Source organism: Canis aureus, chromosome 1, assembly GCF_053574225.1.
Source record: "Canis aureus isolate CA01 chromosome 1, VMU_Caureus_v.1.0, whole genome shotgun sequence".
In the NCBI taxonomy this organism is placed as follows: Eukaryota; Metazoa; Chordata; class Mammalia; order Carnivora; family Canidae; genus Canis; species Canis aureus.
In genome coordinates, this window is record NC_135611.1 from 119,869,103 (window position 1) to 119,897,079 (window position 27,977).

The 27,977-nt window shown below is 53.1% G+C and overlaps 2 protein-coding genes and 1 long non-coding RNA gene across 5 annotated transcripts in view; 1 reads left to right on the forward strand and 2 right to left on the reverse strand.

Moving 5' to 3' along the window:
- Positions 1–995: 995 nt before the first annotated feature.
- LOC144288605 (uncharacterized) lies at positions 996–8,148 on the reverse strand. The gene is made up of 3 exons (XR_013356571.1): positions 4,170–8,148; positions 2,089–2,500; positions 996–2,013 (listed from the first exon to the last, which is right to left on the reverse strand). It is a non-coding gene; the product is annotated as an uncharacterized LOC144288605 (long non-coding RNA).
- SLC7A9 (solute carrier family 7 member 9) lies at positions 2,045–26,160 on the forward strand. The gene is made up of 13 exons (XM_077856200.1): positions 2,045–2,230; positions 2,839–2,957; positions 4,280–4,427; positions 4,646–4,888; positions 5,079–5,204; positions 5,437–5,536; positions 6,117–6,161; positions 6,606–6,729; positions 8,197–8,300; positions 13,932–14,028; positions 14,985–15,134; positions 23,562–23,736; positions 25,235–26,160. Exons 2-13 carry the CDS (start codon positions 2,862–2,864, stop codon positions 25,297–25,299), a joined length of 1,473 nt encoding a protein of 490 aa, XP_077712326.1. The 5' UTR covers positions 2,045–2,230; positions 2,839–2,861; the 3' UTR covers positions 25,300–26,160.
- TDRD12 (tudor domain containing 12) overlaps positions 26,017–27,977 on the reverse strand; it is a 70,740-nt gene continuing 68,779 nt past the window's right edge. For all 3 annotated transcript variants that reach the window (XM_077856163.1, XM_077856157.1, XM_077856164.1), the window contains one exon: positions 26,017–27,870. In XM_077856163.1, the coding sequence (XP_077712289.1) occupies positions 27,776–27,870 (95 nt within the window). In that variant the 3' untranslated portion in view covers positions 26,017–27,775. The remainder of the gene's footprint in view (positions 27,871–27,977) is intronic.

The following is a 27,977-nucleotide window of genomic DNA, read 5'->3' on the forward strand; positions in this document are numbered from 1 at the left end:
GCCCGAGGCGGGACTCGATCCCGGGGCCCCGGGGTCACGCTGAGCCCAAGGCAGCCGCTCCACCTCCACCGCGGAGCCCGCGCCCGGTTCCCCGCAGGTTCTCCCGCCTGGAGGGCAGCGGGAGGCCCGGGCTCTCTGCTCTCGCAGCCCGGAGGCCCCGAGCCCGGGGCGGCTGCCGCGGGAAGGACCACAGCCCGCGGCCTCGACAGAAGGCAGTGTGAGAAAGGCGGCAGGCCGGGACGGGTTGGAGCGACGACGTGGGGGCCTGAGCCTTCCTCCGGGGCTCGGAGGACCAGAGAGGCCAGGAGGCTGCGCAGCACGGGCTGGGGCCTGGGCTCCTGCAGAAGGGACGCGAAGACGCTGCACCAGGTCCCAAACGGTAAGAAAAACGCAGACGCGACGCGGGTCCGTCTGCGCAGACCACAAGCACGTTTGAGTGAAGGTCAAGAGCTTCCCAGAACCTTGAGAAATGGGGGGGTGCGAGAAGGACGGGTGCAAGGGGCCGGGAAGCGCCCGGAGGGGAACAGGCAGCGGGGGCCACCTGGGCCCTGGGGGGAGGGCTGGGCGCGCGAGGGGGGGCCAAGGTCTCCAGGAGCCCGGGCCGGGGGTGGGGGGGTGGGGGGGGCACATCCAGATTGTCTCCCCTGAGTGGGGGCGATTTACGGAAGGAGTGGAACGCTCCCTCTGCCAGGGGCAAGCTGACAACACACGGCAGCCTGGGGAAGGAAGTGCTCCCCCGCGACCCCAGGGGCACGGAAGCGACTTCTGACCCTTAGCAAGTGCACACTCCCGGGCAGAGGCCCCAGAGGCCGGACCACGCCAACCCTGCACGCCCCACACTTGCAGCAGCCGTGGGGGCTGTGCGGGACCGGCCCCCCTCGAGATTCGGATCTGGGCGCCTGCGGAGAGGCTGAGTCACCCGTGGCCACCGGCCTGGTCTGGGCGTCGCCCTCCCACCCGCCACCCACCCTGCCCTCCTCACATGATTTCTGTTGAGAACAGCAGCCCTTTGGAGGCAACTTTGACCCCAGGAGTGTTCTGTGTTCTGCAGTGTTGTGCAGATACAGACGCGCCAGGGCCCGGCAGCCACAGAACGGCCCTGCGGGGGGGGGGGGGGGGGGGGGGGGGGCACGGTGGGCAGGGGAGCGCGGACTCGCGGCAGCGAGTGTCCCCATGTCCTCCAGATGGCTTTGGGGACAGCCCTGAGGCCCTGCCCGCCCCACAGTGCTCCCTGGGGACCCCCCGTGGCTCGTCCTGCTCCTTCCTGTGACCTTTGGTCTCTATGTAAGATGCTGTCAGATTTAGCCCAGCGCGAAACAACGGAAACAACGGAGGAGGCGGTGGTGATAACAGTACAAAGCTCCCCGCTGAGAACGTATCTGGGACAAGGGATTAGAGCCGCCACCCGAGTCAGCCCTGGAGGGGAGGGACGGGAGGGTGGGTCTGTCCCCAGCTCTTCTGAGCACACTCGGACCTCTGGAATGGGTGGGGGGCGTTGGCTGGAGCTCCGGGGCCTTCACATACTTCATTGTCTCTTGGGCTCAGTTTCCCCAGCAGGTTGGGGAGCATGTGCAGCCCCTTCTCCACCCCACGAGCCCATCAACACAGACTGGGGCCAAACGGAGCTGGGCGGCTGCAGGTGCAGACGGAGCAGGGCGGGTCCGCGGGGCCGGAGCCCAGTCACCCCCAAAGGGGAGAGGGAAAGACCCACCCACGGTCCTGCGGGCTTGGCACCCGCCCTGACCCGCAGCGAGTTCCCGGCCGGCGGTCCCCCCGGGTGCCGCCTGCCCCCGGCTGTAAATCTAGCTTATTAAGGCAATAAAAGGAGCTGGTTCCAAAGTTTATCCCCTCCGCTGCCAGTTTTTAGAGGGATCTCCTGACAAGATGCACCCGATGTGGGGGGGCTCTGGTTAAGGAAAGAACAGTGAGCGACAGCACAGGAACATCTGTGCGCAGGAACTGGCCTGTGCCTGGCCCTCCTCCCCTTGTGGGCGCGGGATCCAGGCTTCATTGCTGGAAGAAAAAAAAAAAAGAAAAAGAAAAAAGAAAAAGAAAAGAAAAGAAAAAAAAGAGGTGTTTAATAATTACCTTTATTGACCTCTGTACCTTCTGGCGTCCTCCACTCCTGGGCACAAGACATGGCCATTCCCAGGGCGCGTCCGTGCAGACGCGCAGACACAGCCTGCGGCCGAGCTGGGCAGCTCCCCGGGCACTGCGAGGGCGAGGAAAGGTAAGGCCGCAGGGCGGTGGGCAGCCCCCTCCCCCCAGGGCCTGGGAGGGACTTTAGGGAAAGGGCGCAGGAAGGGAGCACCCCGGCTCGGCCTCGGGCTGATCCCCCCAGCATCTCGCGGCTGCTGTCGCTCAGCGCGGGAGCATCGCCGCCGCGGGGCTGCCCTGTGCCCGGTGCCTTCGCCTTGGACGTGACCATGGGCGATGCGTGCCGTCCTTGGACTCGGTTCCACCAAGGGTCTTCCAGGATGTTGTAAAATACTTCTTTTTACTTTTGGAAAAAAGTAAAAAGAGAGAGAGACAGACAGACAGAGACAGAGAGAAAGAGAGAAATTGGACGTAGAACGACTTTGGGGTGCGCCGTTGCTGGCGAGCAGGGGCGGACAGCTTGGGGGGGGGCCCTGGGGGCTTCTGCGGCGCCAGAGCAAATGCACGGGAGCCCCTCCCCCGGGTCGGCCCGGACCCCGCACACCATCCCTGAGGGGTCGGCAGGTGCCCGTCCCTGCCCTAGCTGGGCGCTGCTGGTGGAGTGGAGCTGGGCACGGGGGGGCCGAGGGGTGCCCTGGCCTGGCCGCCGCCGCCGGGCTGGACCGAGTGCTCTCCTCGCAGCCCCCCTAGGACCGGCGGGAGAAATGGAGGAGAACAGCCTGAGAAACAGGAGAGACGACGAGAGGTCCACGGGGAGCATCCAGGCCAAGGAACCCAAGACCACGAGTCTCCAGAAGGAGGCAAGTCCGTCCCCCCGCAGGGCCCGGGCGGCGAGCGGTGGCCCCGCGAAGCCCCCCGATCTCTGATTGGAAAGCACACCTCGAAGCCAACACTTCTGGGGGCTGAGCTCTTGCCTTCCGGCCCGTGAATCCTGCATTTTCTTTGTGAGGCTAACGCGTGGGTGCTTCGGAGCGCCGGGCGAGGGCCTGGACGGCTGGGGTCTGCTCGGGCCCGGGGGGACGGTCAGGGGGGCCCTTCTGCCGTGGGCCGCCCCCTCTATAGGTCTCCACCGAGTAGCTGCCCCCGGCCTGTCCCTCAACATGTTCCTTCAATGATGGGAAACACGTTCCTTTGTAGGGAGTCGAGCAGGGGTGCGCGTGCGACATGGGTGGGGCGTGGGTGATCCTGTGAGATGGACCGCAGTAGTGGCTGGACTGGGGGGGCCTGCGCCCCAGGGGCGGGGGGCAGTGTCCCTCAGGGGCTGGAAGGCAGGGGGGCTCCACGCGATTGGAGGGGCGTGGACGGTCGGCTTCGGGGGGTCAGGGGGCGGCGAGGGCCCCACTGGCGGGCTGGGCTGTGCGGGCGGCAGGGGCCGGAGGAGGGACGGGGGCTGGCTCGGCTGCCTGCGAGCTGGCCTGGGGTCTGGGGTCCCTAGGGGCTGGCTAAGGGGTGTCGCTCCCCCTAAAAAGCACCGAGCTGACCCCGGGGTGTGTCCTCCACTCGTTCCTAAACTGGGGGCAGCTCCAGTGAGTGCAGACCTCAGCAGGAGGAAGGGTTCTGGAGGGTTCCCCGGCCCCGGGGTCAATCAGCCTAACAGGCCCCGAGGGGAGAAGAGCCCAGGCCGTCCTGCCAGCGCCCCGGTCACTCCCTGCCAAACGGCATCAGAGCTCGGCGGCCTCTGGGTGCTTCTGTCCCGGGAGGCCCCTGGGTCTCCCCCTGCACCCCCCCGCCCCCGCTCCCCAGGAGGCCCCTGGATCTCCCCCTGCACCCCCTTTCCCCCCTGCTCCCCGGGAGGCCCCTGGCGCAGACCAGGGCCCTGACTTCTCTGCTCAGTCAGCCTTTAAACCCATCTGGGCGTCTGCGCCGCTTTGTCAAGGGCAGTCGGGGGTAGAGGTCGGGGCGCCGCCCAAGCCAGGGGTGCTGCGCGGGGACTCCCGGGGAAGCCCCATCACCCGTCTGTCCTCCGCGCTCTCCTCTGTAAAATGGGCGTGACGGGGGCCTGCCTGACTCACCGGCCGGCCGTGGTGACGGTGCTCGGGCTTGACGGGAGCTGGGCCGGCAGTGGTGGGAGGGGGCTGCGCTTGGGGGGGGCGCCCTAACCGCCCTCCGTGCCGCATCCCAGGTGGGCCTGCTCAGCGGCATCTGCATGATCGTGGGCACCATCATCGGCTCTGGGATCTTCATCTCCCCCAAGTCTGTGCTCAGCAACACGGAGGCCGTGGGGCCCTGTCTCATCATCTGGGTGGCCTGTGGGGTCCTGGCAACACTGGGTAACGAACACGGGCCTCCCTGGGGAGCTTCCCCGAGGCAGGCGGGCACCCTCCGCACCCCGGCCCGCGCTTGCTGGGGTCCCGCACAGCACCTGTGGGGCACGAGTGCAGACCGGCCAGAGAGCCGAGGGGGCCCGGTGGGGCGGCCCCAGAAGTGGGGGGGCTCCCCGGGAGCAGGGCAAGGCCTCACCCTCGCCCCACGCCTCTCTGCGTTCCAGGCGCCCTGTGCTTTGCGGAGCTCGGTACGATGATCACCAAGTCGGGGGGCGAGTACCCTTACCTGCTGGAGGCCTTCGGGCCCATCCCCGCCTACCTCTTCTCCTGGACCAGCCTGTTCGTCATAAAGCCCACCTCCTTTGCCATCATCTGCCTCAGTTTCTCCGAGTACGTCTCTGCGCCCTTCTACTCAGGCTGCAAGCCCCCCGAAGCTGTGGTGAAGTGCCTCGCGGCCGCTGCCATCTGTAAGTACTCGCGGGTGACACCCGGGTCATCCTCGCCTGGGGCCCGGCCGCTTCCGCATCGCGGGGCTCCGAGGTCCCCGCCAGGCACACCTGCCAATGGGGCGGCTGCGAGGGCAGCTCCGGGCCCCTAGGAAAGGAAGGGGGGTGCTGGGCCCGGGGGCGCCGTCACCCCCGTTCTGGCTCTTCCCAGTGCTCATCACCACCGTGAACTCGCTGAGCGTGCGGCTGGGGAGCTACGTCCAGAACGTGTTCACGGGGGCCAAGCTGGTGATCGTGGCCGTCATCATCATCGGGGGCCTGGTCCTCCTGGCCCAAGGTGAGCGCTCCCCGGGGCGGGCAGGGCGGGTGCCACACGGCTGGGCCTCGTCCCCCGCGGCCTGTCCCTCGGGGAGCCCGGCAGGGGGGCCAAGGGGCCGCTCTGGATTCCCGGCCTTTCGGAGCTCGCGTGAAAACCTGAGGTCACGGCGGCGCCCTTCGGTGGTGGAGATGCCGCGGGGTCCCGGTGCGGTCCTCTGACACCCACAGTTCGCTGTCTGGCTTCATTACAGGAAATACAAGGAATTTCGAGAATTCTTTCGAGGGCGCGAAGCTGTCTGTGGGCGCCATCAGCCTGGCCTTCTATAACGGCCTCTGGGCCTACGACGGCTGGTAGGCTCGCTGGGACGGGCTCCTGCAGAAGCCCCGGGGCTCGGGGGGCTCACGTCCACACGCCCCTCGGTTCGCTCGCCCTCCGAGCCCGCAGGCCCGAGACCCCTGCCCCTTCCGCGGGCCACACGGTGGCCGAGGCTGGGCCCCGAGGGGGACACGGAGACGGGCGGGCGCCCGACTAGGCCAGAAGCCTCCGCAGCGCGTCCACCCCACGGCGGAGATGCGAGGTCCTGCCCGTGTCGTGTGAGGAAGAAGCCTGGCCCCCCGCCCGTCACCCTGGCCTTTCCCTCCCGCAAAACCCTCCAGGTTTCCCAAGCAGCCTGGGGACCCGTTGCTCCCGAGGGTTCTGGAAAATTTTCATGATTCCCAGAGAGCAAAGGCCTATCGCTTGACAGACGTGCAGACCTCGCAGTTGGGGGGGGGGGGGGGCACCGTCACGGGCTTTCTCTGAAAGAGATCACCCCGAGGCCCCGCGGGAGAACCTTCTCCGGAGAGTCTCCAACGAGACGCTTGGGTTGTGTTGCACGCGCGTAAGCAAGGAAGGCCGAAGGAGGTCACTCGCGTGACTTTTCCCTCCTAGGAATCAGCTCAATTACATCACGGAAGAACTCAGGAACCCTTTCAGGTGAGAAAGCAGAGTCGGGTGGGGGGAGCGGGGGCCCGCAAGCCCGCTTGTCTCCCCGAGGAAGCGGGGCCCCTTCCTGCTGTGCTGGCTCCCCCCAAGCCCATTCCCACCAGTGGGAGCGCGGCTTTGCTCCGGGCGGTGCGGGAACCCCCACTTTACGTCAGGCTGAGTTTGAATCAGGTGAATCAGGTGACGTCCCACTTCTCCGCCCCGGAGCCTGAGAGTGGGATGGGTTTTGTCTTTTGTTTTTTCCTCAGTTGACAACCCCGGGTGGGGGTGGGGGTGGGCCTCCCGCAGCGGCTGGGACCCCGGCCCCCCACGGGGACAGGCTGGCTGGGGCGGAGGGATGGGGCTGGCGAGAAAGGACAGGACAGGACAGGAACCGCAGGCTTGCGGAGCTCCCACGGGTGCTCTGCTCTGACCCTGGGTCCCTGCCGCTCCCAGAAACCTGCCCTTGGCCATCATCATCGGGATCCCACTGGTGACAGGCTGCTACCTTCTCATGAACGTGGCCTACTTCACGGTCATGACCCCCACCGAGCTCCTGCAGTCCCAGGCGGTGGCCGTGGTGAGTGCCCAGGGCCCGGGGCCGGAGGCTGCTGGGCTCCGGGGCAAGTCCTAAATGCCCAGCCGAGGTGCCCCGGGGAGGGGGGGGTTAGTCGTCGTCTAGGACTCGGGGCAGAGGCAGCCGTTGGGGGCAGCAGCAAGGACGCACCCGAGGACAAAGGCTGTGCCAGCGGGTGGAAGGTTCTGCCTGGGGCCTGGGCTCTGGCACGGGCGCAGGGGGCATAGGGCCGGGTTTGCCCCGGGGTCGGGGTTTTCATGGATACAGGCGAGGAAGTGCAGGGGAGGGATCGAAGGGCAGGATTATACTGTGGGGGGGTCTCGACGGCAAGGGGATGCATGTGGGTGCCAGTGGGAGAGGCCGGGGGTCCAGGCGCTGGAGGCCTTGTGGGGCGGGGGCGGGCCAGGAAGGGAACTGCAAACGGGCGACGGGGGTGGGTGGGGAGCGGGGGGAGAGGCCGTCTCGGGTACGATGAGGTCATGGGCCACGAGGACAGGTGGCTGGGGCGCGGGGAGAACAGGGTCACGCTGAGTGAGGGGGGACCGGGAAGCCAGGGGTGTCGGGAGGACAGTGAAATGACAAGCTAGGACGGTGGGGGGTGGAGAGGACATGTCTGCCTCTCTGTGTCGGGAGGTCGTCAGTAAAGTGTCCCTCAAACCAAGGAGACACTTGGACCAAAGACGAAGCACTGACTCCCTACGGTCTGTACACGGTTCTGTTCAGAGTAACAGGTGGAGGTAACAGGTGGAGGTTGATCCAGGCTCAGGGCCTCCTCAGTTCTTCTCTGCGAAGAACTGGACCTTAGTCCCCAGATTTTATGGAGTGAGGTGGTGTGCAGAAGGGCACCATGGTGGCATCAGAGGGGGAGCGTGCACCCCACGGATGGCCAACCTTTCTCTAGAGCTTGTGGCTGCTCCCGTGTGTCAGGAAGGGGAAAGACTATGCTCTAAATGGAGTCCCGGGAGCCAAACCGAGCCTCCCTGCATCCCGACCATGGGTGGCATTTCTAAGCTTTGCATATTAATCCCCAAGTCGCTGGGAACACTTAGCCCCAGGAGAGGTCACCCTGCAACCATGAGCAAGATGGTCAGGAGTGGAGTTAGTATTGGTCGCTTTCCTCTGGGAGGGGAAGAGGCTATGTCGTTCTTCTCCGAAGCGGTCAAGTGGTCGTGTAGGTCCTCCTTCCCCGAGGGGAGTCAGAGGCCAGGCCCTGGGGAGGCCCAGCAGCTTCCTCGGGTGGAGTGTGCAGGTCCCTCAGGATTCCTGTGCTGGGCAGCCCCGGTGGCTCAGGGGTTTAGCACCTGACTTCAGCCCACGGCGTGATCCTGGAGACCGAGGATCGAGTCCCACGTCGGGCTCCCTGCATGGAGCCTGCTTCTCCCTCTGCCTGTGTCTCTGCCTCTCTCTCTCGTGAATAAATAAATAAATCTTAAAAAAAAAAAAAAAGGATTCCTGTGCTGCTCTCTGCAGACGTTCGGTGACCGCGTTCTCTACCCGGCCTCCTGGGTGGTTCCCTTGTTCGTGGCCTTTTCCACCATCGGTGCTGCCAACGGGACCTGCTTCACGGCGGGCAGGTAGGGAACCCCAGCACTCACTTGGTGTGGGGGTGGGGGCGGGGAGGCCAGAGGGCACCAGAGGCCTATCAGCACTCGAGGAGGGACCAGCCTCAGGACAGAAGCCCTCAGGGCCCTGCTGGGCTTACACCTCACAGCATAACAGAAAACTGGAATTTGAATAAAAACATAAGAAAACCCAAAGTCCAGGAAAGAGAGCAAAACGTACGGCCGAGCTTGTGCACCGGTGCTGGGCATGGTGGCCCCACCCTGTGCTCCTCAGCGGCGGGGGCAGTGCTGTCAACGTCGCACAAGGCAGGATGCGGGGACATGGGGAGATACGCTGGTCCCGTTTATTGCCTACTGAAGTCTCTTGAACGTCTTCCCCCGTGACTATATATGTAATGGAGACCCGAGAGTAACCTTCTGGGCTCTCGGGCCACGGGAGTCTGCCACTTACCCCGACGGTCTCGGTGGCAGCATGAGAGCAACCGGCACGGTTCTGTTCCTGTCCCACATTCTGATAATGTGGGATTATTATCCCACACAAACCCACATCGTCTGCCGGCCCCACCAGCCCCGTGGACCCTCCCGGCCCGGAGACCGTCAGCAGCTGCATCGTATTCCAGTTGACCCAAAGTCACACAACCTCAGCTCACGGCCCCAGTGGGGGGTTGTTCTCTTAAACACTGCCACAGGGAACATTCTGGAACACATCTTTGTCCACTTGCCCGGTGTCCTGCATGGATTCATTTGCGAGGGCGGAATTGCCAAGGAGGATACAGTGGACGTGTTTGAGGACCGCAAAACCATCCTTCGCGGCGCTGTGTCGAAGCACAGATGGTGCCAGTCCAGCAACTTCCCTTCTTCCAGAGCGTTTGGCTATTTCTGGATCCTTGGCATTTCTGTACGAATTTGAGAACCTGCTTGTCAAATTTTGCTCAGGGCCGCCGTGAATCTGTAGCTCAATTTGGAGAGGGCTGCCATCTTCGCTAACCGTGTTGATCGCTCTAACCCGAGGGCAAGGACCCGCTCCCTTTATTTAGGTCTTCAGTTTTTTCCAAAATGTTTTTTCTTTTCTTTCTGCAGTAGTTTCAGTATGTGGCTCTTGCATACGTTTTGTCACGGTCATCCCAAAACATTTCATATTTTGGGTGGCTCGGTTGGTTGGGCATGTGTCTGCCTTCGGCTTGGGTCACACAGTCCTGGTGTCGGGGTCGAGCCCGGGCCCGCTCAGTAGGGAGCCTGCTTCTCCCGCTCCCTCTGCTCCTCCCCACCCGCTTGTTCTTTCTCACTCACGCGCTCTCTCTCTCTAAAAACAACCTTCATATTTTGTGCTACTGTAAATTTTTTTTTAAATGTCAGTCCCTGGTAAGTTTGTTGCTAATACACAGGAACACGATTTCTTTTTTTTTTTTAATATTTTTTTTCAATTTTTATTTATTTATGATAGTCACAGAGAGAGAGAGAGAGAGAGAGAGGCAGAGACACAGGCAGAGGGAGAAGCAGGCTCCATGCACCGGGAGCCCGATGTGGGATTTGATCCCGGGTCTCCAGGATCGCGCCCTGGGCCAAAGGCAGGCACCAAACCGCTGCGCCACCCAGGGATCCCCAGGAACACGATTTCAATAGCTCTCCTGAGGTGTAAACACCGTTAAGTCTCACTTGGTAATTATACAATTCGATGATTTTATTATGTCTATAAAGCTGTGCAAATAGCCTCACATTCCGATTCTAGAACATTCCCATCATCCCCAAAAGTTCGCTCCTGCCTGACTGCAGCTAGCCCCTGCTCCCCGCCGCACCGGGCCTGGGACTGTCTCCGACCTGCTCCAGTGTCTGTTAACCTTGCCTTTTCTAGACATTTCATTTAACTGGCGCGATGCAGGGTGTCCTTTGCATCTGGCTTTCTTTCACTTGGCATGTTATTTTTGAGGTCCACCCATGTCACAGCACGTATCTGCTCATTCCTTGCAACGGCTGGATTTCCGTTGCGCGGAGCCACCGCCTTTTGTCTATCCATTCTCCAGTCGCTAGAGGTTTGCGCTGCTTCCAGTCTGGGCCATTTGAATGCCCACTGCGCACGTTCACACACGTGTGTGTTCATTCTTCTTAGGTAGATTCCTAGGAGTAGAATTTCTGGCTCCTACAGTAAATTTGTGATTAACTGTTACAGAAGAAACTGCTTAACTGTTTCCTAAGTGACTGTTCCATTTTGATTTCTGGAAGCAATGCATGAGCATCCCAGTTTCTCCACATCCTAACGTTTGACATGGTCTCCTTGATTAGTCTTTCTCGTGGGGATAAGTCACGTCTCTGTGGTTTTAACAGCATTTCCCTAAGGACTCCTGATGCTCCTGAGCATCTTTTCATGTGCCGGGTAGCCATGCATATGTCTTCTGATGAAATGTCTACTCAAATCTCTTCTCCACTTTTTCATTTGGGCTGTTTGTCATCTTAGTGAGTTGTAAGAATTCTTTATACAAAAAAAAAAAAAAAAAGAGAGAATTCTTTATACATTATGGATACAAGACCTCTCTCGGGTATCTGACTTGCACATACACTTTCTCCCAGTCTGTGACCTGTCTTCTCATTTCTTACTAGTGTCTTGGAAATGTGTGTGTTTTTAACTTTTTTTTTTCCACATATCATGCTTTTGTTGTCATCTCTAATAGCCTTTGCACAACCCAGGATCACGAAGAGTTTCTTTTCTGTTTTACTTTAGAAGTTTTATAGGTGTAGCCCTCACATTTAGGTTTATGATCCATTCTGCATTAACTTTGTATAATTGGATACCTGTGCAGCTTGGGGGTTGGCCAGAATTATGAATTATGTGTTGGGTAGAATTTTTGTGGGGCCGCATCCAAGATTTTTGCTTCCTGGGGTCTGAGTTTTCCATGTCGTGTAGACAAACCTCCCTCCTTTCAAGAATATCCACTCATGTTTTCTCCTAGCATTTTACGTTGGCTCTTTGATCAATTTGGAATGCATTTTGATATGAGGCATCAATCTCACTTTTCTCCCTCAAGCATCTACCTGTTGTCCCAATATTTTTTATTAATAGTCCGTCGTTTCCCCTCCTGGTTTGAATACCACTATTAGCATGCCCATCTGGGCCCTGTCCTATCCCTGTGCACAGGGACGCCTCATAGCCCCCCCCCACCCCCCCGCCATGTACCATCTGGAAGAAACGGTGCCTCCCTGTCAGTGGTTGGCTCCCCCTTGCCTACTCAGCCCTCCAGCCGCACTTGCAATGATTGTGTCCAGTTCCAAACGTCCCGCTTGCTTTATGAGCCCATGGAATTTACGGAGAGGTTTGTGAGTGCTGAGGGGTTTAAAGTGTGAGGTCCCAGCACCCCTGCAACCTGTCTCCCTCTGGCAACTCCTTTCCTCCCGGTGTTAACTGGCTTGTTCGGGAAACTAACTTGATACCATGTTTATGTCTTTTTCAAAGTTCAGATACATAGTTTCGGACTTTGTATTCCTGACTTCTGATTTTATGGTGGTGTAGTCAGAGTGAGGGATCTTTATGATCTCATTTCTTTGGAAGCTTTACGCCTTCCCTTGTGGCTGACTGCAGGTTTTAAAAATGCTTCTTAGGGTCTTGAAAATAAGGTGTATTGTGTTCTAGTCACCTCGATTTCTCTATCATCATCAAGCCCGTGCCTTGACTCTTCAGATCTTCTGCTCTCGGTGGATTTGTCAAGTTTGGCCTTCTACGTTTCAAGGGCTCCCGGTTTTCGTATCTTCTTGGCAGATGGCTTCCATTTTCCACAGGAACTCATTTTGCCTTAAATTCTGTTTTGTCCAATATTGATATTGAGGACCCTACAGGCTCAGGGCTGCTGCTTCGGGTAGCATGTTCATCCATCCCTTGTCTCTTCCCCCCTCGGCCTTGGGGGGCTTTGGCTTGTGTCTCTTTCAACAACCCCTCAGGGCATCTCTGGCCTGGATCTACAATCTGCGCGATCATCATCATCTGATCCCATCTGATGGGATTCCTGTTACAGTGGGATTATCTCCAACATACTGTGTTTTCATAGCTTAAAAAAAAAAATCTTATCCTGACTTATTATCCATCAAATGCCTTTTCTTTTCTCTCCTGATGTGGAAGTTTTCTTTCTGTTCTTTTAGCAATTGCCCTTCAAATTTAACTCAAATACCTAACAGAGGCTATAAACATCTCCCTTCTCCTCCCTCTCCGGCAAGGGCTCTCTCTCCCTTTCGCTACGTCCGGTAGATCAGCTGCACCTTGTCTATAAACCCTCCCCTCCAAGAAAAGTTCATCATGATAAGAATTGAAAACGTGTGTACTTACATCCATATCAACGTGTCTTACTGCTGTTTCCTTCACATCGCATCTTCAAACGACTCCTGAGTTCAGTTTCTTTGTTTGTTGGAGTAGATTTAATAGTTTCCAATGAGGATCGAAGAAGAGAAAATGTGTCGTAGTCCCTGTTCACCTGCAAATATATTTATTTTGCCAGGAGTCCTGAACGATGGCTTAGCTATACAGCCCCGGAATCTGAAAACCGATTTCCCAGGTTGCTTTGAAAATATTCTCGTGCCATGTCTGCTGTTCTGGTTGTCCTCATTTTGTAGTTCATCTTTTAAATTTGGAAGCTTTAAAAAATTTTTTTTTTCCTTTCACTGTGATGTTTGTATCTAGGTATGTTTTTTATTTAGAACTGGGTTTAATTTAAAAGCTGTTTTTCAGTTCCATGGAAGCTCTCTGCTTTTCTTCAAGTTTCTCTTACCCCATTCAAGGAACTCGGGGGGCTCCCTGTTTCTTCGCTCAATTTCCTGTCTACATTTTCCATTTGTCTCTGCTTCATAACTCAGGTCTATTTTTTTTAAAAGATTTTATTTATTTAGAGAGTGTCCGTGCAAATGGAGAGTGGGGCAGACAGAGAGGGAGAGAGAATCCCAAGCCGACTCTGCACTGAGCATGGAGCTCGAGGTGGGACTAGATCCCAGGGTCCCAAGAGCTGAGCCGAAATCAAGAGTCATATTGCCCAACCTACTGAGCCATCCAGGTGCCCCTTTCAGATCTATTTTTTTTTAAGATTTTATTTATTTATTCATGAGAGACACACAGAGAGAGGCAGAAACATAGGCAGAAGGAGAGGCAGGCTCCCTCCCAGGAGCCTGATGCCGGACTCAATCCCACTACCCCAGGATCATGACCTGAGCCACAGACAGATGCTCAACCACTGAGCCACCCAGGCATCCTTTTTTTATTTAATATGGAAATCCTGTACAGCTTGGGTTTAGGAAGTGCCAGGCACCTCTGTGCTTGCTTCCGTCAGGTGTTCCAAGCACTGGGGTCCACTGGCCCTGGACTGGTTTTTCTATTATGTAAGAGCATAATTCTGAGGACACAGAGTAGGAGTCTCCTCCTGAAAGGTCCTTTCCAAACCCCAAGCCACCCCCATGCTCTCCCCTGTGTAGCTGACCCTCAGCACCAGGAAGCATGGCTCTCAGGTGCGTTTAACCACCTACTTCCCCCAAATTCACTCAGCTCCCTGAGACCGACTCCCACTGACCACACCAGGTGCCCTTGAGTCCCTTCCTCCGTGGCTTTGGTGGGGAAGCCCAGTGGTGGCACCACAGACTGCATGCCCATCCATCCCTCTCCTCCTGCTCTTTCAGGCTTGTGTATGTGGCGGGCCGGGAGGGCCACATGCTCAAAGTGCTCTCCTACATTAGTGTCAAGCGCCTGACTCCAGCCCCCGCCATCATCTTTTATGTAAGTATGAATTCTGGTGTCAAAACACCCCCTTCAAGGCCGAGAGGCTCTGGAGTAAACCAGTATCACTAAGCCCAGTGGTTTCCAAATGGCCCCGGCTCCCTTTACTCCTCCACATGAAGTAGGTGCACTAAGAAGCCTATGACCGCTCCAACAGGTTGCCCAACGTCTGTTCCTTGTTCTGAATTTGTCTACGAAAGACACGGACTCTCCCAACTTTCTACCCTCTACAGTCCTTACATGTACATTCGTATGTCTGGGTCCCTGGTAATAACTGTACAAAACCCCACCAGCTTCCAGGGAAGGAGAATATGCCACTTTATGAGGTGGCTCCGGATCACTGCTTCTCATTATGGCCCAACAGTTCAGACGTCACGGCATCCCTGTGCAGTGGAGGCCCTCTGACATTCTCTAATTGGAGTTTCTCAGTGGAGGGACGGTCCTTTGTTGTGTGGCACCCCCTACGGACCATGCAAGCCCAGCCTCGGGGCCAGGCTCCTTCCACCCCACAGGAGAACCACTGCTGTCCATCAGCCCACTCCCTTTGAAGATTAGGGGAGGCCTCACACCACACCGCCCAGGCCGTGCAGCTCAGGCTGGTCAAGACCAGGCTGAGCCAGGCTGAGTGTCACAGCTCGGGCTCCTTTGCCCTGACGAAGACTCTCTGGCAGAAAAGCTTATCATCAGGGAGCTGGTGGGATGTACATGCATATTTTGTTCTGTCGCCGCTTAAAACTGCAACTTCAAAGAGTCACACGTTTCCAGGTCCTCTCCGTCACGGAGAACACTCATCACGGCCAAAGGCTGGGTTCACTCCAGCTAGAAGGGGATTCATGGGTTCGTTCATGCCGACAGGTTCATCCACAGGAAACGCTGCTTCTTCGGCCTCCTGGGAGGTGACAGGGATCCTGTTTTTATGCACCAGTGACCTAAGAATCCACTCTTCCTTCCTCTAGGGCATCATAGCGACTATTTACATCATCCCCGGTGACATAAACTCGTTGGTCAATTACTTCAGTTTTGCTGCGTGGCTCTTTTACGGCCTGACGATTCTGGGACTGGTTGTGATGAGGTTCACAAAGAAAGACCTGGAAAGGCCTATCAAGGTAGGTCTTGTGCCCCAAATGTCACAAGCCGCTTTGATTTCTTGAAACGGTTTAAAAATACCTACCTTAAAATCTGTTTCCAACCTGACTCTACTCCTCTTCCCTTGAACATCATCGTTTAGGGTGGAGTTTGCGCCTGAATTCTGACCCACACCCATTTCCGTGCGGGCAACCACTAATAGTCTACATCTGCAAACTGGGGTTCCCCGCCACCTCCCTGCACAGCCGGGGTGGGTCTATGTGCCAATGCGACAAAGAACTTATTTTGTTTATGTTAGAGGCTTTTGTTTTGTTAACAGCTGTACTACTGAACAAATGCAGATGTAGGAATGAGGTAGGAAAGCTGAAGGCTTAAACAGGACAAGAACAGGATAATGTCTTTGGCTTTAGGATTTTGTTTCAAAAATGTGCCTAGTGGTCTTTCTGACAGTTATCTGGACTGTCACCAAGTCTCTGGAGCCAGCTGAGACATGGGGTTTAGAAGTCCCACCTCAATCAGGTCATCTGGCAGGCAAAATCATGACGGTAGAATAGATTTCTCATCTGCACAAAAATCCCTTAAATAAAGAAAGAGGATTTGAGAGAAAATATCAAAAATAGGGGAAGAAGTGCCCTAACACATGTAGAACTGGAATCCCTGAAGAAGCAGCAAATAAAAGCAACAGAATTCTTTTTTTTTAAGGGTTTGTTTGAGTGAGGGAGAGTGCAAGCATGAGTTGGGGGAGGGGCACGGGGAGAGAGAGAATCCTCAAGCAAACTCCCTGTGGAGCTAGGAGCCCAACATGGGCTCAAACCTGTGACCCAGAGATCATGACCCGAGCTGAAATCAAGAGTTGGCCGCTCAACCAATTGAGCCAACCAAGCACCCCAAGGCAACAGAATGCTTTAGAACTGTAATTCAAGAAACATTTCCTGGGACAGGGGGGAGAGTGGGAGGGGGACCATGAAAGGAGGGGACCAGAACCAAAATTCTGGAAGGTATATGACATCACTGGAGAATCAGCTAGAAGGAGCAAGAGGGAAATATGTTCTGATTAAATTACGGAACTTCGAAAGATCATGCTTTGGGTGTCCACTGCCCCTGTCATGCCCTCCCTCCACCCCAATTCACTTATAAAGTTAATGTAGGTATTAGGATTCTCATCAGCGACACTTCATACCCTGAGACAATGGGGCACATGTTTAGGGTATTCAAAGAGAGAAAATATAAGCCAAAGGCTTTATGTCCAAATTGACCTCGAAGAATAAAGCTACCAAGGGGCGTCTGGGTGGCTCAGTTGGTTGAGCAGCCAACTCTTGGTTTCGGCTCAGGTCATGGGCTCATGGTTGTGAGATCAAGCCCCGTGTTGGGCTCCGTGCTCAGCAGAGAGTCGGCTTGTGGATGCTCTCCCTCCCTCTGCCCCTCCTCCCCATACTCTCCAACAGGTGCGCTCTCTCACTCTCTCTCTCTCCCTCAAATAAGCAAATCTTTAAAAAAAGAATAAAGTTACTAATATGAAACACCTCAAGGCATGGATTGTTACATGAAACCCTCAGGAGGAATCACCTAGAGAACAAGCTTCAGAAACCAAAAAGTCAGTGGCACAAGGTGAATACACTTAACTACAGAACTGGACTAAATGATGCGAGATAAAGGGGACACAAGGATGCAAACATCGAGCACTGACAATATCATACGACAAAAATGGAAGGGAAAGCGTATGAAAGCGTGCCAGTTAAGGAAAGCATGCCTAGGAAACTGCCCCAGGCTACCATCTAAAATTAGGAGGAGGAAAGAGAAGACTCCCTAGCTAATACTATTACTGCTTATTATAGACAATGTATAGAAAAGAGGAGAGTGAGCTGTGATATTTACTATTTATAATGGCAACTCTGAGAACAAAAACAGCATTTATAGACCCCAAAAGATAGATCCAAAATAAATAAAGACATACAAACATGTGCGCATGCGTATAAGACCCCGTATCATAAAAGACCCTCTATATAAAGACTCCAATAGGGAAACAATCAGAATATCTTCCTGGTTAACATTTTCTTGGTAGAATGCATATTAGGGTTTTTTGTTTGTTTTTGCTTATTAGTTTTTAACATCCCAAAACTTTCTAGACTCTATAAATAATCTATAAACCTCTTTATACTCCTATTTCTACCTGCTAGCTATGTGGGGAAATTAATATTACTCAATTACATTTAACTTTCAATTATGGTTTTAGTTTATAATTATTAGTTATTTAGTTATAATCATTATCGGTCCTATTTAATATTTATTAAATCAGTATTTAAATCCTCAAATATAATAGAGAAATGTTTCAAGTTGGGCTCTAAATCCAACACGAGTCAGAATCGTGCGTAGGCACACTGACAAGTGAGAGTCACGTGTCACTCTCACGTTGGGGGGCCGTGTCACCGCATTCATGGTAACCACTTGTTCACAACTGTACTAACTGGTCAGGGGGAAATCACTTTTAAAGCAGTTACTACTTCTTGGTATGATGCATGTTGGGTATTTACATGCATTTACTGTGTTTAAGCTGTATTTAAGGACACTGGTTGGGACTGTGATACATGATCTTTTCTCCCCATTTAAAATAAGAGAAATGGGCCTCAGGTGAGAGTTTTCCCACAGAATGTCACTCGTTAAGGGTAGAAAACTAACAATAAGTAGAAGCCTGCATAGAGGACTGTAAAACAGTGTGGAGCAAAGACTGGTCAGTTACACTGATAAACTGGTTTATTCAGTTTATTTTTTTAAAATTGTTTTAAAGATTTGATTTATTTATTCATGAGAGACACAGAGAAGAGGCAGAGACACAGTCAGGGGGAGAAGGAGGCTCCATGCAGGGAGCCCGATGTGGGACTTGATCCCAGGACCCAAGAACACGCCTGGGTGGAAGGCAGGTGCTAAACCGCTGAGCCTCCCAGATGCCCTGGTTTATAGAGTTTAAATGAGCCTAAATCAACCATTAAAGGGAAAAGATTTTTCAGGCAGGTTTACAAAGGATAGACAATATGTAGAAAAGGATAAGCAAAGACAGAAAGAAGAAGCAAAAGGATAAGCAAAGGAGGATAAGCAAAGACAGACCAAGCAAAGGAAAATAATACTCAGAAAACAGGGGTTGTGATCCTTTTTTTTTTTTTTTTGGGGTTGTGATCCTATCAGAGGAGTACTCAGGCACAAGACACTCACTTCAGTGTCTTTAGTGATGCTAATGGCCAAAATTCACAGTAAAGAGATGGCAGGCATGAAAACCTATTCACCGAATCACACAGAGGTCATTTTTATGAAGCAGAAACTGTAGGAAGTACAAGGAGACACACATACAGACTTTGAAGTGTCTCCCTCAGTCCAAGACAGATCCAGACATCTCACTAGTACAAGTGACAAGCCCTGAACAGACCACGGCAGATCTTAGAGACCCGTCCAGGCTCTGAGTCCCCACAATAGCAGGCACATATGGGACATGTCTGAAAATTGACAAATGCCACAAAGAAAACCTTGATTAAAAAAAATTAGGAATAAAGACCAACCACATTCTCTGTCTATAATGCAATGAAACAGGAAATTATTTTTTTTAAATCAAACTTTTCAGTCCAACAAATAGGAAATGAAGGTATATAAATTCCTAAAAATAACAGTAAGACATGATCTATGATCAGTGCTTTGAGGAAGTTTTACTGCATTAAATACAGCAATCAAAATGAAAACAAATAGGCAACTCAAAAAGCAGGAGAAAGAACAACAAAGAAAATCAAAAGAGTGCATAAGGAATTAATAAACAAAAAAGAATTTAAGATTGCTAGTCAGATTATCTGGTTTTTGGAATTTCCCTGAGAATTCGGATTCTGACAGGGTTAGTTTTAGTAACTTTTCATCTTCCCAGAAAATTGTCCATTTCATCAAATTTATCTACATAGAGTTGTACAAATTAGTTTTATGATTTTTAAAAAAATTCTTATGTTCTGGAGATGATTTCACCATTTTTATTTATTTATTTTTAAGATTTTTATTTATTTATTCATAGAGACACAGAGAGAGAGAGAGAGAGAGGCAGAGACACAGGCAGAGGGAGAAGCAGGCTCCATGCAGGGAGCCCGACGTGGGACTCGATCCAGAGTCTCCAGGATCACACCCCGGGCTGCAGGCGGTGCTAAACCGCTGAGCCACCGGGGCTGCCCAATTTCACCATTTTTATTTGTGTGTTTGTGCTTCCTCTCATATTTTTAAAGGTTAGCTACAAGGGTGCCCAACTGGCTTGGTTGGTAGAGCATGTGACTCTTAATCTCAGGCTTGTGAGTTCAAGCCCCATGTTGGGTATAGAGATTACTTAAAATCTTTAAGGAAATTAAAATAAAAGGTTAGGTATAGGTTGCTTTACTAGTTTTTCAAATTATTTCTATCAACAGGGTGTCTGGGTGGCTCAGTCAGTTAAGCATCTGACTCTTGATCTCAGCTCAGGTCTTGATCTCAGGGTCATTTTCTATCAACTATAATATTGATACCAAACCTTAGAAAGCACAGAAAAGGGAAAAAAGAAAAAATCACAGACTAATCTCATTTTTGAATATTGATATAAAAATCTTAAATTGTTTAACAAACAGAACCCAATTACATTAAAAAGATAATATCCCATGACTAAGTCACATCTGCAAGGGCGGCAAGGATCACAAAACCTATTAATTACGGATTTAATTCATGGATGGATACATTTCACTGTATTAATATATCTATGGAGGAAAACCCTATAATCACCTCCTACAGATTACAAAATTCGCCAGATACAATTCAACATACACTACTGATAAAAACACGGATAGGAATTGATAACTGTTTCCTTAGCATGAACACACACATACCCCTTCAGCAAAAAGCTAACGGCTATTGTAATTGAGAAGGTGGCACTAGAGGGATGTCCTCAAGAATACCTTCCGTTTCAGCTCTCATGTAGCTGCATTTTGGAGACTGTGGCAAGGCAATTAAATAAGAGAAAGCGGGATCCCTGGGTGGCGCAGCGGTTTAGCGCCTGCCTTTGGACCAGGGCGCGATCCTGGAGACCCGGGATCGAATCCCACGTCGGGCTCCCGGCATGGAGCCTGCTTCTCCCTCTGCCTATGTCTCTGCCTCTCTCTCTCTCTCTCTCTGTGTGTGACTATCACAAATAAATAAAAAATTAAAAAAAAAATAAATAAATAAGAGAAAGCAATTCAGAGCATAAGAATTAGAAAAGGCTTTTTAAAGTCTAAAACTTCCTCCTTTCAAAGATACATTGTGCCTCTGTAACATCCAAAAGAATCAAAGAAAAAAATACATGGAAATACGGTAAAATAATGAGACATAAATGCGCCTGGATGGCTCAGTTGGTTAAGGGTCCGACTCCCGATTTCAGCTCAGGGCTTGATCTCAGGGTTCTGAGATCGGGCCTCACACTAGGCTCCATGCCTAGCATGGAGCCTACTTAAAAAAAAAAGAAAAGAAACGTACTGAAATCAATAGCCTTTATTTATAAAAATGACACCCAATTAAGAGATAACAAAGAGAGCACCTTATTCCCCAAAACGAATAATAAACAAGTGCCTAGCCATAAACTTTATAAGAAGTGAGGCCTCTGAGTTGTAGCAGTGGAATTCTTTTGAAACATAGAAATGGGTCAGTTGAACAAGTGAAAATCCATACATGTTCTTAGGAAAAATGGCATCATAAAGATTTTACAGGTTTTTTGTTTTGTTTATTTAGAGGGGGAGGTGTGGGGGGGAGATGGGGTACTGGGAGATCTCAAGCAGACTCCATGCATAGTGCGGAGCCCAACCTGCAGCTCTATGTCATAATCCTGAAATCATGACCTGAACCAAAATCAAGAGTCAGACACAACTGACTGAGCCATCAGGTGCCCCAAGATGTCACTGTTTCTTAATTTAGACATTTAAAGAATATATTTTATTTATTTACTCATGAGAGACACAGAGAGAGAGAGAGAGAGAGACACACAGGCAGAGGGAGAAGCAGGCTCCATGCAGGGAGCCCGATGTGGGACTCGATCCCGGGTCTTCAGGATCACGCCCTGGGCTGAAGGTGGCGCTAAACCGCCGAGCCACGGGGGCTGCCCTAATTTAGATGTTTAATGAGACCATGATACATCTGATTTTTTTTTCTAGAGTTGCAGGAGTTGATTACAAAGTTCAGTCCGATGCAAGACTAGCCAGCAAAACAGAAAAGAGGATATTTTTTTTCTTCAGAAAAAAGGATATTAAAACATGAAGGTTCTGAAATGTAAATATTATGATGCTGATGCATAAAGAAAATATAAATTATATAAATTGCTTTGTAGTCCAGAAATGGGGAAGGGATCTTTCCTAGGACTCAAAATCCATAAGCAATAAGGGGAAAATGGTGACAAACATAAAACCCCAACAAAATAAAAATTTAGGCATTGAGAAAAAGAGAAGAAAGTTAAAAATGCACATGCATACCAGATGGGGAAATAATCCTTGCAATAATGTCACAAAACGGGGGCTACTATCCTTAATTTAAAGAGTTCCTAAAATGGAGATGGGAATTATTGACACCTAAAATGGACAGAACATATAAACAAACAAAAAATATGGAGAGACAGCTCAGAAACTGCAATGACTCTTAAAAATGAAGCAAATGAAACCCAGCAAGCACCCCCCCCCATAGGAGAATGCAGGCCACAATTCTGATGAGGTGCCGCTGCTTGCCCATCCGACGGGCAGATCCCACACTCCAGCCACTCCCCATCTTGGAGAGGCCACGGGGGGGGGGGGGTGGCAGCCCACTTCCTCCCACGTGGCGTCTGAATACAAATGGAATAGCTGCTGTGAAGGCAGGGGGACTGCTCAACGTCTAGCAAAATTACACTTGCACTTATCTTTTGTCCCAGCCACCCCCTTTTGGGGTAATCTACCCCCAAGATGATACTGGCAAAAGTATGAAATACACACAAGGGTATTTACTGCAGCAGTAACTGTATTTGAGAAAAGCTCCGCCCAACCCAAAAGTCAATCCATGGGAGGCTGGTGGAGTACATTTTGAGACGTCCACAGAGTCGAGTGGGATGCAGCTGTAAAAGATGGAGGGGTGATACTCTGTGTGGCGGGGGCACGATCTCTGGCATATATTCATAGGAAAAAGCAAAATGTAAAACCATCAATTTTGTATTTGCCAGCTTTTATATGGGGGCGGTGAAAGAGGAGTGTGTGCCTGATAGTTGAGCTTTTATGTGTGTGTTTATTCTCAGAAATAAATGATGGAAGGATAAAGCAAGATCAATCAGAAGTTTAAAATTATAGTAGTTTAAAATTTAAGATAAAAGGGAAAAAAAACAAATCCGCAAAAAACGAAAACAAAGAGAAGTAAGAAACCTTACTCTGCGATGAGGAAAGGACAACACCACACAGAGAAAAAGTCAAGTGCAGTTTTTTGAATGAACCTCCCTTGTGGGTTATGTTCGGAGGTTAAAAAGAGCTACAAGAAATCTTACTCTTCATACCACACTTGCAGTAGTGGTCGTACTGGCACAGTTATTTTGTCTATTTATTATGGGCATGTTATAGGATAAAGCAGGTAAGGAATTTTGCCAAAGCCATTAAGAAATAAGGTTTTCAGAAGCATAAGGAAAAAAAGATCTAAATCTAAGGGGGAGAAAAATGCAATGAATTGGAAATATCAGTATGAACTTGCCAATTTTTTCCCTTCTTGGAAAAAAAATATTTTCTGTCTGTTCCTAAGAACCGTGAGTACCCCAGCCCCCCAGCTTATGGTTTCTAAGTGCCATTTCCAGCTAAGAGTGAACAGCTCCCCGGAGAAGCGGGGGGAGTCCAGATCTGGTGGCTCTGGCTTCCTCCCCGGCCCTTGAGCCCACTGGCTGGAAGGATCGTCACCTTGGCGAGCGGAAGTGGGACAGCGGGGCATTCAGGGCCCCGCGACGTGCTACCAGAGGAAGCACACTGCTCCAACGAGAAGCATCCTTGCCCCCAGATCCACTACCCTTGTGCAGGGACAGAGGAGCGAGTTCTCGGGCAAAGCTAGAATTAAGACCCTGTAAAGGGTGAATCATCCAATTCCTACAACAAGCCAGTGACAGGGGAAAAGGGGGAAAAGGGAGGGAGAGGGAATAAACATGTTAAAAACAAAAAGTCCTCCTCAGGACTTGGAGGAGGACATGCCCCAAATGTTTCACAGGTAAAATGACACCATATCTGACATTTACTTTAATATTCTAAGGAAAGGGGTGGGGGAGGTAGATGGGATGAAATAAGATTGGCAAAATTATCTCGAAAGTACAGAAACTGGAGGACCGGCACACGGAGTTCGTAGACTTCCTGTGTCCGTGTTTTGTCTTGGACGAAAATCCTCAGGATGTAGGTGAATGCCCGTGGCCGCATCCTGACACCCTGTGGTTCTGCCGGCAGGTGCCCATTTTCATCCCCATCTTGGTGACCCTCATCTCCGTGTTCCTGGTCGTGGCCCCGATCATCAGCAAACCCGCGTGGGAGTACCTCTACTGTGTCCTATTTATACTGAGCGGCCTTATCTTTTACTTCCTGTTCGTCCACTATAAGTTTGGATGGGCTCAGAAAATCTCGAGTAAGTACCAGCCGAGGGGCTGCCGTGTTAGCGAAGCTCGGACAGGCGCAGCGGCCCGCGACCCCCGCCCCGGCCCGATGCCACCAAGACTGTCTTATCCCAGGAGCTCACGCAGTGACCCGAGGTCACCTTCTCCTCCGTGTGACACCTCTGGGGGCCACCTGCGGCCTCTGCCTTTGCTCCCGTCAATTACTGTAACGAGTAGGAAGGGGAACCACCATCGGCTTTTCTTTTTTCTTTTTTTCTCATTGTAAAATACGCGTAACATTGACCGTCCCGACCATTTTTAAGTGTACAGTTCGGTACCGATAAGTATGTCCACATCGTTGCGCGTGCAGCCTCCAGAGCACTTCCCATCCAACCACTTCCTTTTCCCGCCCCACAGACAGCATGTGAGGCCCAGCAGCAGCCCAGACACAGCCAAACCAGGACAGTGGGGACGAGGGCCCGAATTGGGCTGCGCAGCGTCACTGCGGGTGTATACAGCAGTCACCTAATGCTTACTGAGTCACTGTGGTTGGAAATCTGCCTCTGCTCCTTCAGCTTCTCCTCCGAACAGGGAAGCACAACCAGGCCCTCAGGCACCTCTCTGGGGTTTACTTACACAAATGCAACCCAGAGAGACCTACAAGGTTCCAGGGAGCAAAACCCAACTGGGTGGGGGCGCGGCTGACCCTGAGACTTTGCACCGGGAATGCCCTTCTCTGGCCTGGGCGGCTCGGCCCCTGGCTCAGCCCCTGGCTCAGCCCCTGGCTCGGCCTGCAGGCCTGCCTCACTGGTACTACGGGCGACACGGAATCTGTTCCATGTTGACCAGCAAAGTGAAGCCAAACCCAAAATAGGGCTTTATTACTTCTACTGGGGATTTTTCCTTTCCTGGAAGAGCAATCCCCACCGCCTAATCTCTTGACTCTGATGGAAGCCCTAAGTGGAGAGACAGTTGCAGGCACACGACAGCAGAAAGGAAAGTACGTGTGTCACTGTGAGAACCGACGTGTCTGAGCATGAGCTGAGGTTTGATCCCACCGATAGGGAATCTAGCCACGCTCCGGGGACGTGGGCTGAAGGGAGAGCCACCCTGGGGGCCACTTCCCAGTAAAGCCGTAGGAACCTGCTAGCTATCTTTACTGCCACCAAACCACGTCCTCTGGGGAAGATGCACGACTCCCTTCTCTGTCCGTGTGCAATGACCACTCACCGAGAGCTGAATATTTAGTCCACGGTCACCGGGCCTGCATCCTGCTTAAAATCTAGATCGTTTGTTCACCTTCTTAGTTCCAGCTTCCAACAGTTTTCGTAGGGAGCAGCTTGGCTGGGTTTTCTAAAGCCGAGCAGTACCACCTGCTTTGTAGCTTCGGCTTGGGAGTCGTCCTGGCTGGGCTCTCGGGACACAGCCCCGTGCGCGGGGCAGGGACGGTATTACTGCTCCCCGGGAAGCAAGCGAAGCCAGCTTCTCATTCCAGTTCTCTAACCGCACTCTGACCGGCTTTTCTTCCAGAGCCCATCACCATGCACCTGCAGATGCTGATGGAAGTCGTGCCGCCGGAGGAAGCCCTGGAGTAACAAGCTCGGCCTCCCAGAGCCAAGTCCAAGTTGCGATAAATTTATTTTTGTAAGCAATATTTGTGGTTATTTCTTCCTGATGTTTTCCGTAAGAAAAAAAGAACTGTATTCGGATGTTCATGATACTGTTGTTTTTAGATATCCCCGGTTCTCTGGGCAGGGGTTCTAGAGAGAAGTGACAGGTGTTTGCTGAAGTTAGCAGGTGAAGACCTCACCTGACGGATGGCTGGTGGCCAGGCTCAGAGGCTGCCACCTAGGCTGAGACCCTTTAACGGGGGCAGGCACATCACACCTACTTCAATAAAGGGTGTTCTTTCAACTCTGTGATCAAGAAGATACATATATATATATTTTTTATATAAAATAGGTGACACTTTTGCTTTGGTTGAAATAGATTTTTAACATACTAAGTGCAAATGTTTTACTGCCTCCCCCACCGCCCCCACCGAAGTACTGAACCCCTATATTTTACCCAGGACGTAGGAGGTGGGTCTGCCCCAGGCTGGTGTCAAGGGCCAACTGCAAAGCTGAGCACCCAGAGCCGCCTGCAGCCTGCTGCCCACGGCCGGCACCACGATCAGTGGCCAGCCTCGCAGCCCCCCCAGCCCCAGCCCTTCCCGGCACTCTGGTCAAACCAGAAAGGGCAGTAGTGAATAAAATTCTATTTTGCATTTGGCACTCAGGGAAAATAGGGTCGAGAAAATATGTGAAATGGCATTTCTGTGAAAACACTGAAATTTTATTGATATACCAGCAAGACATTCACACCACGATTGACTATGTGAGCAATTTTAGAAGCAGAGACACAAAAGTACTTTTACTTTGCATTTCAGAAATTTTCCCCAAACGTGAAATCAGTATGTATTAACAGAACCAAAAAACCCTGTTAATTGCTTACATGTCACAAGTCAGTGTGTATGTCCCATAAATGCTATTCAGAACTACAAACGGTACATTTAAATCACTGAAAAAAAAGAAATCAAGATTTAAACACCTGGCCCTGCTCCGCCACTCCTGGCCCAGGAGAACCTGCGCCCCCTCCCACCCCGCCCCGATTTCTGCAGCTCTATTACTTGTTCTTATTATTTGCCATGTTTTACAAGAGAGTGAATATAAGTGGGCGTCGGCGGCAGGTGGCCAACAGCCACGGGCAACCGGTGGGGCTCGGCAGCCCGGCCGCAGCTAGGAGGCCTCCCCGAGTGGGAGCAGGAGCTCGGGGTACATAAGCCGACACCTGCTGGGGCCCCTGCAAGAGCTCCACAAGGTCCAAACCTTTGCCAGCGAAGACCGCGGCACCTCCTACCTCAAGAGCTGCCCGAGTTAGCAAGAGAGAGGCCGAGCACCCCCGTACTTCAGGCGCCCGCGACACCTGCCGAGCCCCCACGGGAGTCCCGGCTGCCTGGCGCGCCCTCCCACCCGTAGCCGTGGGCCGACCTCCCTCGCGGGGCCCCACCCGGCCACGTCCCCAGGCAGGGAGCAGGGCGAGGCCACGCAACAAGGTCCTATTTTACAGATGAGGAAACTGAGAGCCAGAGTGCGATCCCGACCTGCTCTGGGCACAGCCTGGGGACAGGTGACCTTTAGTGCAAGCGGCTTATCTATCGGGACGTGTGACCTTTCTGATGGGTCGTAAGAATAAAGTCTTGCCAGTGGTCCCTGCGGTCACCATTCCTTCCTGCATCCAGGCAAAGCCGCGGGGCCCCTGCTGACGATGGGCGCAGGGTTGGTATCTCGCTCCCCTTTACAACGCCCCAGTCACTTGGCAAGTCGGGCTCGGGGGCTCCCGCAGTTAGGTGGTGACGGCTGCGGCCTCCCCCAAGGACTCGGACCCCGTGGTAGCCCCCGGCCTGGCCCCCAGATGGCATCGGGCTGCTGCCAGCACCCTCCCACCTGCCCAGGTGTCCCGAGTCCCCTCCAGGGGCCCCACAGGTCCTTTTCCGTTTCCACTGAGCAGGAGCCTGGGCCCAGGGGCTGAGCAGGTGCGGGTGGTTCTGCAGAAGCGGGGGCCGCACCTCCACAAGCCCGGGCCAGGCTGGGGACCGCGGAGGTAACCCCACTTTCCCCCGTGCTCCGTCCGTGGGCAGCCGGCAGCCCCCCGAGAAGAGAGGCAGTGCTGTGTGAAGTCTGTGCCGGGACCCTCAACCATGCGCACACCCGGTTTAGGGCAGGCCACCAACCAGGTCTGGGCGGGGGGCCAACCCACCTGTGCAGGGGCACGCGGTGCCCGCCCCTGCCCCAGGTGAGTGTGCTGGGACAGGCTCCGTGAGAGGCAGGCGGCTGTGGGGTCGGGGGGGGGCGTGGGCCGAGTCCGAGCGGCCCCCCGCCCCTCCGCCTGCCTCTCACCAGGCCCACCCGGGGCCGCGGCGGGACACCGGTCAGCGTGGACCCTGGAGGCCAAGCCGCGTGTGCGTGGCCACGTTTCTAAGCTCCGAGCCACACGGCGCGCCCCGTGTCTGTGCGCCGCCGGGGCTCCCACTCATTCGCTGTCACTCCTGTCTTCCTCCGACGGCTCCTCCCCGCTCTCGGTCGCCTCTGCCACTTTGTAGGGCAGGTTTTTTTTAGAATTCGCAACTAGAAGAGTTGGGTATTAATGAAAAATCTGTTAATTACAGACTAGTTAGCAACCCCCCCCCCCCGCCCCCGCCGTTATTCTGGCCAGTGCAGGAAAAGTCCGTTAG

What these genes read in the sequence shown, in the direction of transcription:
- SLC7A9 (XM_077856200.1), top strand. Translation starts at nt 2,862, where the DNA reads ATGGAGGAGAACAGCCTGAGAAACAGGAGAGACGACGAGAGGTCCACG. An exon ending in CCACGAGTCTCCAGAAGGAG is followed by an intron (nt 2,958 to 4,279) that starts GCAAGTCCGTCC and finishes GCCGCATCCCAG; the next exon opens with GTGGGCCTGCTCAGCGGCAT. An exon ending in TGGGGTCCTGGCAACACTGG is followed by an intron (nt 4,428 to 4,645) that starts GTAACGAACACG and finishes TCTGCGTTCCAG; the next exon opens with GCGCCCTGTGCTTTGCGGAG.